This window comes from Hesperophylax consimilis, chromosome 13 (assembly GCF_061612785.1).
Source record: "Hesperophylax consimilis isolate HC1 chromosome 13, BYU_Hcon_1.0, whole genome shotgun sequence".
NCBI classification, from domain to species: Eukaryota; Metazoa; Arthropoda; class Insecta; order Trichoptera; family Limnephilidae; genus Hesperophylax; species Hesperophylax consimilis.
This window is the reverse complement of record NC_142848.1, coordinates 28507953-28523154: the sequence shown is the minus strand read 5'-3', so window position 1 is coordinate 28523154 and position 15202 is coordinate 28507953. Positions and strand designations below refer to the sequence as shown.

At 34.9% G+C, this 15202-nt stretch overlaps 1 protein-coding gene and 1 pseudogene across 1 annotated transcript in view; both read left to right on the top strand.

Moving 5' to 3' along the window:
- Positions 1-386: 386 nt before the first annotated feature.
- Positions 387-469, top strand: LOC149418727 (U4 spliceosomal RNA; annotated as a pseudogene).
- A 1342-nt stretch (positions 470-1811) lies between these two features.
- LOC149418725 (uncharacterized) overlaps positions 1812-15202 on the top strand; it is a 253323-nt gene continuing 239932 nt past the window's right edge. Inside the window, exon 1 of the mRNA XM_089638951.1 lies at positions 1812-2299. Coding sequence (XP_089495077.1) covers positions 2281-2299 — 19 coding nt within the window. The 5' untranslated portion in view covers positions 1812-2280. The remainder of the gene's footprint in view (positions 2300-15202) is intronic.

The window sequence follows — 15202 nt, the reverse complement described above, 5'->3', positions numbered from 1 at the left end:
CCAATGGAACCGGTATGGGGAGTGGGGATAATACGCTTTTAATCACTTAGGGCAGGTCTACTAATATTCATATGTCTATGCTCCATACCAACTTTGAAGGTAGGCAGTGAGGGTGGTCCGCCACACAACTCTGTCTTAGCCCACACTCCTTGCATCATTCACATTCATACATACTTCTGTTATTCTGACTCGACATGACCAGAGTTAAGTATTTGATTCACTTGATCGTCCCCGACTACTTCTACTATTCATTTTCGCGTCATATAAATAAACGGAAATACATAAATATGTGCGATTAAATAAATTATTAATAAGTAGATATAAGATTTTATTTTGTGTATAAGTTTGACTGCAAGCAATAATAATAAAGATAATAAATAATAATAAACTTTGTGCAGTGGCGATATCGTAACCAATGAGGTTTATCCGAGGTGCGATTATTGCTAGTTGAAAACTTAAAAAAAAAAAAAGAATTATAATGATAATGAAATATAAATAATAATAATGACAAAGACACTACCAATACCATGCTATAAAAGCTTTCAACAGTCTAAAGATTGAAATTAAAATTGAGGAAAATAAAAATAAATTCACACACAAAATTACAAAATGGATTAAAGAACAAAAAAGACAATATTACCAAAATTTCATAGCATAAAATAAAAATAAAACCTACACGTAACACACAAAACCAATATAAACACACATCACTCACAAACACACAAGATTATATCTTTGATGGGTGGACATAACAGTATAACTGCATTTTTGACCATTTAACGATTTATATGAGAAAATGTGTCTTGTGTATGCCGGCATCAATGGTATTAACAGTATAGTTACACCAGTACTTTAAACATATTATGTTTTGAGTATTGGTGTAACTATACTGTTAATACCATTGATGCCGGCATACACAAGACACATTTTCTCATATAAATCGTTAAATGGTCAAAAATGCAGTTATACTGTTATGTCCGCCCATCAAAGATATATTAAACGTATTATTTTATCTTATATTGTAGATTGTATCATATGTCTATGATATTTTCATATTATAAAATGAAGGCCTCAGCACGGGCAAGCCACCCAGTGAGGCCAACATTACTGGAAAACTTTGAAATGTAAGAAAATATTGTACCAAAGAAAAAAAATATATACATACTTTATTTGACTTATTAACAGGATTGAATAAAACGGTTTATCAATAATAGGCGACCGGAAAACTCATCAAGATGACAATTCAACATACCCTTAAAAAGTGACATAAAGTGGTGAAACAAAAAGTTTAAAAAAAAGTTTTTTTTATCACTTTTTATTTATTATATTTCACGTATGACACTGATTATTTATTAAACTACACAAAAATATACAAATAGCACTTGGTTTCAACTTAATTTCTACAAGAAATAACTAATTATGTGGTGAGAGATGGTAAAATATTCATTTTTTTCAATGAAAGTTAAGTTTGAAGGTTAGGAAATACGCATAAATTATCAAAATAACCCAAAGTAAAACCTATTTTGTCCATGTTTACTTAAACCCCCGACTTAAATAGGTATTTAAGTTGAAATTGAGTGTTGTTTTTTAAAGAGCCTTTAGATGCAGCGGAATTCGACAAGTTTACCAATTCTTTTTATGACCTTTTGCAGGTGTGTTGAGTTATCATGTGGCCTCAATAATAATATTACAAATCAGCTAAACATAAATGCTTATCAAATTCATAAATCATGATCAAATTGTTCAAATCAGGAAGTGTGGGTAGTATAACGCTTAAATAATAGATGTCGCTATCGTACCGCCTTCTCAATAAATTTATTATCATTTCTGAGATTCTGAGTCCAGCCAGTGCGCATGCTCCGTGTTCTGAGCGGTTGTTACGGCTGTCATCTTGGTTGTAATGTTTTGCAACCGTCGAATTATATTTATAAATCTGTATGTTGTCATATTCTGATCGGGTTACTTTTTAAGTGATTGGAAAGTTATTATTTAGAAGAATTATTCAGCATTCGCATTGTGTTTTAGTTGGAGTGTTTGTTTTGACAGTTCCCGGCGACCGCAACAACGCGCTGCTTGTCAGTTGAATCTTGTGTCACTTTTGTTTTTGTTGTCAAAAATTTTCAAAACATTTCCGCAGACAAATTTCAAACTGTCATATTTTCTCATTGAAAACCATTTGAAAAACGTCTGATTTTTTAAAACGATACGAATGTTCCGTTAGTTAGTGGAAAATAATTTTCTTGATATTTGTGCATCAGAAAGCGTACTATCCAGGCAATTATGATGAAGATCAAGCTATGTAAGTAATTTTAAATGGTTGTTAAATGTTTGTGATCGATTTTAAGAAGTTTTAATATCTGTTTAGAGCTGTTTTCATATTGATTGACGTTTTATATGTCACAGTGACGTTTGTTGATGCCGTTGCAAATGATTGCCGCCATTTTGCGTGTTGTGTTTACAGTTGGGAACATTTTGAAAGGTTGCATTTTCTCGATAAGATATTATTACTATTACATTTCTCCAGAAAATGATTTCTACCGAACGAATGTCTATTTCATTTATGACTGAAGATTTATTTCGTTTTCAAATAAGGAAGCTAATATTTTTTATTGGTCGTGATGCCTATTAATTTATTCAATGGTGGTACAAACTTTTTAAACAAATAATTGATTTTCCAGGCATGTTTTGATATTAAATTCTTTATTGTTAGTGATATTAGTATTACTTAGACATTGTACATTTGTTTTTCATGTTGGCATTACTCGTACATAATATATTATGTATACTTACCTATTTCTTATATTCTTACTTCATGTCCAGTGCCTTGATGTATTATTCGTATACCTTCCTATTATATTATAGGTCTGTGACCATTGTATGTATTTATTATTGTTAAGTCGCCCAAAGTCAAATAATTTTCATAAAAAAATTACCAGATGTTTGTCCAATATTAGTACATCATCTTAAATATTGTTTCAATATTTTAAACTTATATCGAGAAGAAAATCGAGTTTGAATATCGTGACGCGTGATGTGAAGTTTTCTGCGATTACGTATTTTTTTCGATACGTTCCGGCCATGATTTAAAAAAATAAAGAACAATTTTATTTAATACTCTGCATTTATGTTATGATGAAAGTAGCAACTTAACACTTTATATCCGGTTTGTGCCGCTAGACCCCGCAGGCACCTTTTTAGTGCTTGGCCCTTTTCATCGATTTACCGTGCTTACATACGAATGTTATAAGTACGTATAAATTATGTATTCTTTATAGTTTGCAGCAATGACGTTACAGTACATCTAGACTTGTTATTGTCTGACAAAATGTGGTTAATTCTTAATTCAAACGTTGTTCATGTACGACAAAGATAGACATTAAAAATATGTGTGTACCACAGACATAGGAATTAATAGACGAGAAGATAATGGCGAGGGGTAAAATCAACTGTTGAAGAACGAAGGGAGTGAAGCTGACTGTGATTCGTCAATAAATCAATCTGACAGTAAATAGGCATCTCGCATTATAATATCACCATTTACTTCTTAAAAGTAAAATCTGCTTTTGAATGAATAGACATTTTTACATGGGAGCGCAAATTACTCGCCACGTTATGAACAAAGTTGCGAAGTCCAAATTCGGCAAAAAAATTCGGTTCTATTTTCAGAGTCGAATATTTCGTTTAAGTATTTAGTTAAGACACTTTTATAAATGTTCATAATTTACTTCCCAGCAACCAACCAGCTTTGTGTTTCGCGTCCAGACGTTTCTCGATGTGATAGTAACAACTGATTCATATTATACGATGTGAATATGCTTAAAATAAAGTAAAATAATGCTTATATATGGAATGTAATACGACAATTGGGTTTATTCTCTTTTTCACATCTATTTTTACAAGTTTTCATAGTACAAGTCAACATTTTGCCGTGTTATTTCGTAAAATGAACCGATGATGCCTCGACCATAGTTCGCACAAGAATGATGACGTCACGTTTTCAAATTTCACTTGAGGCCATACGCGAGCACAGCCGGCTCCAATGGAACCGGTATGGGGAGTGGGGATAATACGCTTTTAATCACTTAGGGCAGGTCTACTAATATTCATATGTCTATGGTGTGTACGAACGATATAACCGATAATACCCGGCGCACAGTGGGCTGAAAATCGCCTTTCATAGACATAGAGACTTGAATTTTCAAGGGTATTTTTTTTTGCTAGAAATGGATTCTGCTGATCACTATGCTATAAAATTTCGTATGAAGCAATTGCGTGTACAAATGAAGGAGTTATAATTTTTTTAAGAAAAAATTGTATGGCACTGACATTAAAAATGAGTCTATCTCTGGAATCATAAAGTTGGCCATTCTATCCTTACACACAGATATACTACTATTTATTTGTATTTTTTGACATACTTCGTATTGTGGCGCAACTTGCGATTTTTTTTTTAAATCGGCATAGTTCTAAAAAAAAACTTTTTTATGTTGATGATTCGTTTTAATGCTTCAATGCTTATTTAATTAAATAAGCATTTAAGCTTAAATGCAACTTTTGAATACGTACGGCGTTTTCGTATTCAAAAGTTGCGTCGAATCATTCGTCGATTTAGCTTTTGCGCGCCAATACCTCTACTCTAGTCAGTCTTACTTTTTTTTCTATGACGCATACAATCTTCGAGCTGGAAACAATTGCATTATTTATAATAATTGATAATAATAAACAATTTGCGTGTAGGTACCTTCAAATGGAATGTTATTCCTTGACTTTTACAAGTGCTAAGTTATGAAAACATTTTAGCATCACCCACGAGGGTATTTACGCAATTTTTTTAATGTAATTAACTTAGAGTAAGCACACGACTTTATTTATTTATTTAACGCCCAGAGGCCGTTTTACATGGTTGGTAGTATAATTTTAATTTGACAGATACTTTGAAACATAAAAAATAAGAATAAAATTACATTTGATAAAAGCTATGCAACAATTCATACAAACACACAAGAAACAAAAACAGAAAATTACAGCTATTTGTAGGTTTACATGATGTGTTTAGGAGTATTGTTGAAATAAATGTTTTAAAAGATCCACAAAACTTGCCAAGTTGGTATTGAATATGTCAACATCACCCAAATAATGATTTCCCATGGTGTGAAGTCGTTGTATCGGAGAGTGGGCAATGTAGTTACGCTTATGTGTGCTGCTGTAGAATATTGTATTTTGTCGTGTTGTTACTGTGGGTGTATGTATGTTTATAAGTTGCAGGAGTTCACAACAGTCGAATTTAGAGTTAAGTATTTTGAATAAGAACGTTAAATCGTTTATTTTACGTATATCTTCTAATGTATGTATTTTTAGAGTATTTAATAAGAAATTGTATTTTAAGTCTTCGACAGGGATATTTAATTTAAAATTTATAAAACGTAGAAATTTTTTTTGTATTCGCTCAATGTTGTTAATGTGAATTTTGTAAGATGGAGACCAAACTAATGAGTTATATTCAATTAGACTTCTTACTAGAGATACGTATAATAGTTTAATGGCTTGTAAAGAATTAAAGTTTTTAGTTGTTCTTAATTCGAAGCCTAGTGTTTTCATACCTTTGTTCACAATTTGATGGATATGATTGGTGAAACTTAGTTTTTCGTCCAAAATAATTATGCTACGTATACATCCGCGAGCCGAACTGACGAACTGAACCTCAAGTTATGGGAAAGGAACGAATCAACCGCAAATGGCGCAACACGCCGCTTGCAGTCGCTTCGTTCCTTTCCCGTAATTCGTGGTACGGTTCGCAAATGTATACGTACCCTTAGAGTAACAATGTATTACCTAACCCAGGGCTTCCCAAACTTTTTTCAACCGTGACGCCCTTGGGAAGTTGCCATATATTTGCGACGCCCCCCCCATTTCATTAATTCATTTGTACAAAGCGTAGTATTTTGAAGCCCCCCCCCCCCCCTGAACGGGTCACGTAGTATGGGTACGTTACCTAATAATAATTTGTCAGAAAAACTCCAAATAGTATCTAAAATTTTTATTAGAAAATAAAGAACACAACATAAAAACAAAAATGGAAGCAAACAAAAAAGATAAAAAGATTTTTTTCTTTGGTATAAATGAGAAGGATGTGCTTGCTTTTCTAAGCATAGTTTCTCAAAACGAGGTTGAAGTTTCAAAATCGCCACTCTCGTCTCTGCCTCTAAATTTATTTTTGATCTGTACTTATTCTTAATTACTGCAACTGCACACGCTGCATTGCTGATGGAACGATATTCTTGATAAACTGAGCTCCAAAATTCAAGTAGCTTATCCTTATTATATTGCAGCTTAAGGCTGGAGTCACAGGACAATTCTATTAACTGTTCTTCTTAAAGATTGCCTCACGACGCCCCTGGGATGATCCCGCGGCGCCCCGAGGCGTCGCGACTCACAGTTAGGGAAGCCCTGACCTAACCTACTCAGCGCGCGGAGCTATCAATCCGTCAGCCCATTGAAATGTCAGGTCTCGACATTGCGAGGTCCAAGCACCGACAGAGAGACGATTAGATTGAACGACATAAGCTCAAAGCTCCCGACAGTCCCGACTCCCGACTCCCGACTGAACGACGTAAATAAACCCGGTAAACCGACGGCAAAAATGTCCAACTCGTAACTAACTGATTCACGAACTTCAAGAAGGATTCTAATAATTCAGAATTACTTTTACTGCAAAGAGGCGCACGTGAATAATTCTATTTTAATTGGATAGGTTCAGCTACAGATACATTGCAGTTTTGGACAATACCGCCAATAACGTTTTTCTATTGTATTTATTTAGGAAGACGATTATTTGAGGCCACGAGCATAGTTCATATGACATAAACTAACTAACTAACTAACCATCACGCCGTTTTCCGCAGGGGTAGGCAGAGAGAACGGACCACCAAACAACTCGGTCTTGGCACACACTCCTTGCCTCATTCACATTCATACATACTCTTCTATTGTTCTGACTCTTGACATAGCCCGACTCAAGTATCTGATTCACTTGGTCGTACTATGTCTTCCTCGGGCGTCCCCGACTTCTGCTACCATTCACATTTGCATCGTATATTCTCCTTACACTCCTTTCTTCGCTCATTCGCTCTACATGCCCAAACCATCTAAGCGTCCCTTTCTTGATCTTACTCATTACGCTTACGTCAGCCTTGCACTCTTTGCGGATCTCCACATTCCTCACACGATCATACATGGTTTTACCACACATACGCCACAGGTTCTCATTTCAACAGCATTCAATCTACTTTCATCCTTTCTTTGCCAGTTCCATGCCTCACTTCCATACATCAGGGTAGGTACCAGCACTCCATTGTGGACTGCTAACATAGGTATAGATAAATGATACATGACACACGTATAGATAAATAATTCAAAAGAGACCATTGCTTGTGTATTGTCAACTGTGTAGGTTGTGTGCTGGATGGATAAAAATATTATTTTATTTTAGTTAGGAAGCTGAAAATAAAATATAACTAAAAAAACACGAAAAGAATATTGTCGAATTGAATCGCAGTACCTTCGGGCATTTGCGGGGTAAGAGGGAACTGCGGGCGGGTGTTCCAAACTGTACTATCGGTGTGCACAAATACATTCAATGCATCCTCTTTGAAATGATTTACTTGTATCTACTATTAAAGAAACAAATTACTAATTTGCACCTGGAAAAAAATATGGCGCCTTGAACCAAAACCACCTAGATCGCCACAAGGCCAGGACTCCGAATAAAATATGGCGCCTTTAACCAAAACCACCTAGATCGTCACAAGGCCGACTCCGAATAAAATATGGCGCCTTGAACAAAACCACCTAGATCATCACAAGGCCAGGACTCCGAATAAAATATGGCGCTTTCAACCAAAACCACCTAGATCGTCACAAGGCCAGGACTCCGAATAAAATATGGCGCCTTCAACCAAAACCACCTAGATCATCACAAGGCTAGGACTCCGAATAAAATCGGCCTCTTAACTTTTATGAAATCTTCCAAAAAATTTCGATATTAACATTAGCAGGGGCATGCATCACTTAGTCGGCTTATGCATCTACCCACCAACTGCTTGGCGGGCCCAATGCGATGGGGAGAGACTGATTGAAGGAGATCTTTTGACCAGTGGGAGGGATGGATTCATACGTCTGTCACCCCTGGACACAACGATCTTCAGATTCCTACCCACCTCTCCTATAGTTTTCCCTCCCAGAACTTCCTCTTCTTCCTTTCCTAAAAAGACCCCCCACACGGCGTCCCCTATAGGGCGTGAGGGGAAGTATTTTATTCAGGACCTTCTATGTGGAGCTAATGTATTTTTTTAGGTTCTCGTACAAGTAAGAGGCCGATAGATTCAGTTTCCCGAACCTCATCATCCAGGTGGTTTTGCTTAAACGCTGCTTTTGCAATATAGATCTTCGTCTTTTCAATGCCTTTGTACTGAAAACTTACGCCAGTGACATATACTGAATAATGCCGGTTTCCTCTCGGGGGTACCTTTTGAAAGGATTTGCAATGAAACACAACCCCACGAAAGTCGTCGGGACAATTGACTGATTGGGCCAGTTGTTTGCATATTTATTGGGTCTCTCTCGCTGCAGCAGCTGGTACAGTTCCTTCACCACCTAGGATTCTTGCAGCAGAGTCTCCATCTTCTATCTTCGTCGAACGTCACAGCGGTGCTGCCAAGGTCTGTTATCTATGTGAGGATATTGTGTCAGTGCTCTTTATTAGCAGCAGACACATGTCAGCGCTATATTAGCAGCAGACACATACCTGGATGGATGACGAACCTCGTGGCACTGTTGGTGGACTATTTCGCTGCAGCAGCTGGTCCAGTTTCTTCACCATCTAGGATTCTTGCTGCAGAGTCTCCATCTTCTATCTTCATGTCACCTGTTCCTGTTCTTCATTTGACTTAACTTAACTTCACTTTATTTTGGTAATATTTATATATTTTTTTAATACCTCCATCAACTGTAAAGCGCCCCTGAGGTGATAACTCACAAAAGCGGCGCTATAAAAATTGTCCAATATATATTTATTTATTTATTTATTTAAAATTAAACAGTTTCTACACGTGGTAATGTGCAGCAATTATTCTTATCTCTAAACGGGATGCATGAGCATCAAGGAACCAAGAAAAATAACCGAAATTTAATTACTTCAGTTAAATCCCATTTGACACATGACACGTGTCCGGTGATAAACCTCATAAAGAATTCAGCATCGTAAAATGTGTGATAACAGTTAAATATTCATTTCCTTAATTATTTAGGTACATCCATCTGCCGTCCGGTACAGCCTTCAAAATACTACGTACTATTCTAATGACACCCACAAAAAACTCTCCTATTTTTGATTGTATTTATCCAAAATCACTTGTATCACAAGCCCCCTCTACACTGAATAAAATCGGCCTCTTAAATTGTTAGTTACCCTCCGCAAAAATGGTTTTTTTAGGTTCTCATTCAACAAGCTAAGAGGTCGGTTTGATTCATTTTTTTTATTATTTTTTTTTTATAGTGAATACCTCACAAGAGTCCCAACTGCTCCCGTCTGGAGCCAGTGAGACTATGGCATCCCCAATTGGGGGATGTTGTGAGGCTGAAGGTAAGTGGGGAAGGGAAAGAGGAAGGTGGGGAAGTACCTGGCTATTCAGATCTAGTCACTAAACACGGCTAAAGCCATTTGGAGCAACGTTTCAATTCTGAATGGTGGTCTTACACCAGGGCGATACTGGTAGTATCTTCCACTCTGGAACGTGCCGCAAATATACTATATATTATTTTAATTAATTAATTGTGAAATAACACAAATTAATCAAATAAAATTTATTTGCCAGTTCCATGCCTCACTTCCATACATCAGGGTAGGTACCAGCACTCCATTGTGGACTGCTAACATAGGTATAGATAAATGATACATGACACACGTATAGATAAATAATTCAAAAGAGACCATTGCTTGTGTATTGTCAACTGTGTAGGTTGTGTGCTGGATGGATAAAAATATTATTTTATTTTAGTTAGGAAGCTGAAAATAAAATATAACTAAAAAAACACGAAAAGAATATTGTCGAATTGAATCGCAGTACCTTCGGGCATTTGCGGGGTAAGAGGGAACTGCGGGCGGGTGTTCCAAACTGTACTAAACTGTCATTGTCCCTGCCTTGTGACTAGGTGGCTTTGATTTATCTCCATTGTTTAAATTTTCGTTCGCGCTAGTAAGTGGCCTCATTCGTGATTAGTGATTATGTACCTACTTCACCCAAGTTTCCACACAATTTTTTCATTAATTTAAAGGGATTCTTGCTTGTGTAATGATTGCTGTATCGTAGAACTACTGCGGGGTAAGAGGGGACTACGGGCGGGTGTTCCGAAATATTTAGAATCAGTTTGAACCTCTGTCGGTGTACCCCATATGAAATGTGTGCTCAATTACATTCAAACGTGCGGTCTTTACAATAATTTGCTGGAACTTGATAAACATTTTGTATTTCTTGGGAAGTCACAAGTTCGTGTTGTTGATATAATTTATTTTTGATATTTCAACTGATGCAATATTTCGATAAATGCATTATTTGAGCAAATATTCAGGTAATGCTGCTAATAGACAATATTTATCTTTTCGTTTGAAAAAAAACTACATGAAAACATGATTCAATTAGACCCCCGCTCCGTTAATAATTTAGCCATAATTATTATCATGATTAATTTTTGGGTTATTATACCGTGCTGCGCTGCCTCTTTCTTTACCCAACGTTTTAGACAGCGTTACATTGTCCATCATCAGGGCAGATGTATAGATTGTGGTGAAGTGCGTGTTTTTGTGTTCAGAAGTGATACCGTGTTGCCAGCGTTTATGCTCTTGTTAATGTGGTTTTCTGCGTTTAGTTTTGGTGTAGCCGTTTAATACCGGATACCAAAAACTATTATGTAAGTCTGGCCCGATCGTCCCTATTAATGTATTTATGTTTTATTTAAATTATATAATATTTTTAGTTTATTCAAGTTTATCATTGCGCATTATTATGGACTTGTGTCGCCACCAAAATAGGATCGTGACCTTTTAATTTATGTTATTTTGGAAAGCAATAATAATAATTCTTCAAATAAAAGTGAAATTTGTCTACCGAATCGTTTAGCATGTTAATTCTTATAAAACAGTAATATTTATTCTTCATGGTGCTCGTACAGCTAATGGTTTATGTACATACAGCTGGACAATGATAACTTTGCAGTCGGTGGGGTCGTCCACGTTGGGAATACCCGATAATGGACTCGCAAATCTTGTTTTATTCACAAAGTGCGCTGTAATCAATATTTGACACACCTATCGGGGAGCTGTGGCCAACAGTTAGAATTGGAAAAGGATTCTGACTTACCCCTGGTCTTTGGTACACGTCTTGATGCAAATCGATCTTTTGGCCTTGATGAACACTGCGGGTGATCATTGCACAGCTTCCGTAATAGACTCGAATTAAACGTACTGAGTTGGCGATCTGCAGTCATGCTCGGAAAGATGATAAGTTACCGACATTATCGATAAAACCTTTATTATTCTCCCGTGCTAGATAACCTGGAAGTCAGAAAGCATGTAAAAACTTTTGTTTAAATACATTTTGCATGAATAAAGAAAAATTAAATTAAATAAATCCTGGATTTGTACTAACTTTTTATAGATTTTCAAAATCCATGAATGTCATTTTTGGAAATAATGTTTCGTGCAACCCTCACTTTTCATAGGTGTTTGTGTGACGCATTATCTCTAATCTCTAAATAGTATAAAACAAGTCGCTATCCGCGTCTGTCTGTTTGTGCGCTTAGTTCTTCTTAACTACGCAACGGATTTTGATTGAAAGGGTTTTCACTATAATTTAGAGAATTTCTTCCGGAAGGTATGCATATATAATACATGCATATTATATTTATAGAAAGTAGAGAAATGTCGATGTTTTTTAATAATATAAAAATATATTTTCTGGCACTACATTGCTAACGCTGGCTAAACCTCATGAGATATATCAAAATAATGTACTCTGAACTATGCGTGCCAGAAAACACTGGTCTGAGGCAGTCAACTCTTAGATCAGCAACATCATCAGCTGTAGGCAGACTGATAGAACCTAAGCGCAAGCCAAATACTAAGTTTGGTGATCGCGCTTTCGGAGTATCTGGGCCGAAGGCTTGGAATATACTCCCTCCGGAACTAAGATCCATAACAAGTCCAACAGAATTCTGGTCTAAACTAAAAACTTACCTTTTTAAGCTGTCATAACCTCAAATTAAATATACCATTCCTGAGAGAAAAGTCCAGTTATATCCAATTTTCTAATTATGTCCTAAATCCTGTATCTAAATTTCGCTAATAAACAATTCGATCATTTTAATTAAGTGTTAATCTCAAGTGACCTACCAGGTAAGTATTGTACTGTATATTATCTCCATAAATAGTTAGTAATAACATAGATCACTGTAGAAATGTATTATAAATTTGTACAGCTCCCTTGAGGTGATTTTGCAAAAAACGGCGCTATTCAAGTCATCCAATTATTATTATTAGATAATTGTATATCTTAAAAAGGCCTACAAAAAAGTCCACGATGATATACGTATATATATATATATGCAATGCCGGGTACACATGAGCTAGTAATTAAATAATTTGTATAGCACCGATTTTGCGAAAACCACCTCATTATAAGTATTATTATCATGGTAAGTAACGATTTGTAACTTATCTCCAGTTAAATGGTTGGGTAGGAGAACTATGCCATTTGGACCGCTCGACTAACTTAACCTGGTTAGATTCTAACCGATCGGTGTTCCTCTCTTGGCCGCCTGTAAAGTTATCCGTGTCAACTGTTGAGCAGTATTTCATCAGCAATTTTTGGCACTCGTATTCTATTAAAGTGTTAATGACTTGTAATGTACAGTAAACATGTTATTTGAATAAATCGATTTATTTGGATGCTTTGTAAACGTTGAAAATTACATTTGGTAGCGCGTTTGCCGCCCTCCAACAATACTGGCTAGGAATAACGCTAATTCTAAATTGATGTGCTAGATACACATTATAAAAATATGTATTTTTCCTATTCAGAGGGAGAGAATTTTTTTTATTTTGAACTGGTGTAATTTTTATTTATTAAAGAAATAAGGTAATCACGTATAAAAGAGTATTTTCATTGTGTTTGTACATATTATGAAATTTGAATAATACTCTTCCATGGAAACGTTAGCATTTGGTTGTTAGAGATTCTACTGTACATTATTTTAGTTATTTATAAGTAATTAATAACATGTAAAAAATCATCATTTTTATACGCCCATGGGGCTTTTACATTGGGTATTTGCAAATGTTTACAATTTTGTACATAATGATTTTTATTTTTTTATTTTTTTAAAAATTTCTATATATAATTTACAGTTTCACATAATTATTTATATTTGTATATGATACATTTCAAACTTATAACTATAATATGTTGTGTGTAAGGTAGGTTTGAGTAGGTGATACTGTATGTGAGTAATATTGCATGGAAGAGTATTATTCAAATTTCATAATATGTACAAACACAATGAAAATACTCTTTTATACGTGATTACCTTATTTCTTTAATAAATAAAAATTATAAACAATGGTTGCATAAATGTTTTACGATTGGTTAACAATTGGATAAAATAAGATAAATAATAATTTTGAAATGAATTTATCAGATATAATATATTAACATAAAAAAATAATGTTTTAAATATCGAATTTGTTTAGTTAAAAATGTCAAAATCATTGGTGTATCTATTTATTTATTGTTATTAAGTTTAATTTGTAGAACTCCATTTTAATTTTAATTTTAAAATAAACTGTTTTTATAAACCCAATAACAATATTATTGAATATATAAAAAATAAAAATTGGTGTATCTATTTATTTGCCAAACTATGTAGGCGAATTTGCTACATAATTTGAATTTGAATGGTGACATTAAAATACGTCTTTATGCATAGTGTGTCGAATAAGTACTCTTAAATTGACCAGACTCAGAAGTTCGCGACAGTCGTGCTCGGAATTTACAATTTTGAAAAATAAACATAGATCGCTTATCCTACGCCGATCCTCAAGTGTGTGTATGTATTTTCAAGGATTTTAAGCTTAATTGTTTCGTAATGTCATAGATGGTAATTATATATTATGAATGTGGATGATGCTAATAGTGTGTGCGAAGATAGAGTTATGTGGCGGTCCATCCTTTTTCCCCATCCCTGCTTGGAAACAGCATGATGGTTAGTTAGTTGGATTAGTTTCGTAATGCAATGTCAAAGTTTGCCATGGAAAATGGCTCCAGTCCTCGAGTCCTCGAGTGCACATCGCACAATTCAATTACCCATCGCTTCAAACTATACCACAGCTTTTAAACGTTTAATACTATTATGTAACCAGTACCTACTACCCGGTTCAGCCCGAGTGTAACAATTTTTTATTATTGAATAATTGAAAAATGTTTTATAAATCTCATATCTCAAATGACCCTGAATAACTGGTCAGAAAAGTTGTGAAACTTTCAAGACGCCAAAGCTCAACGTTTGTGAGTTTTCGGTGTTTAAAAAAACACATTTTCGGCTTTATGATAACTAAAGATTTAAAAATCTAATTTGATTAAAACATGGTCTATGTATTTTTTTATATGTGACTGCTATTCATTTCTTCTGAAGGCGGCCACTTATGAAAATTTCTGTAGACATTTCACTCAGAAATACCTGTGCGAATTTCGCACAAAACAATATTGTTTAGTTCAGATTGAGAATATATTTTTAATACATTATAATTTAACATGTTTTATAAACACCCACCTGAATGTTTTATATTTATTAGGAGTTATACTCAACCCCTCACCAGAGGGTAGGTATGACTTTCCCTGCAAACAACTTTCGTGTCCCCCTTTCGCGGTTTATGTAGGTACTTGCCCGCTCCACTCAGATATTACATGAAATGTATGCATATTCTGGAACTCGAACCATAAATAATAATCATCGATAAGCAAAGCTATCAAAACTTTGAACGGCATTTCGGCAAAATACTAATAAGCAATAATTTATCGTGAATTATTGGTACCTACCTATCTACCTTGTTGATAATTCAATACGCACGCGAACTGGATAATTTACGTATGTT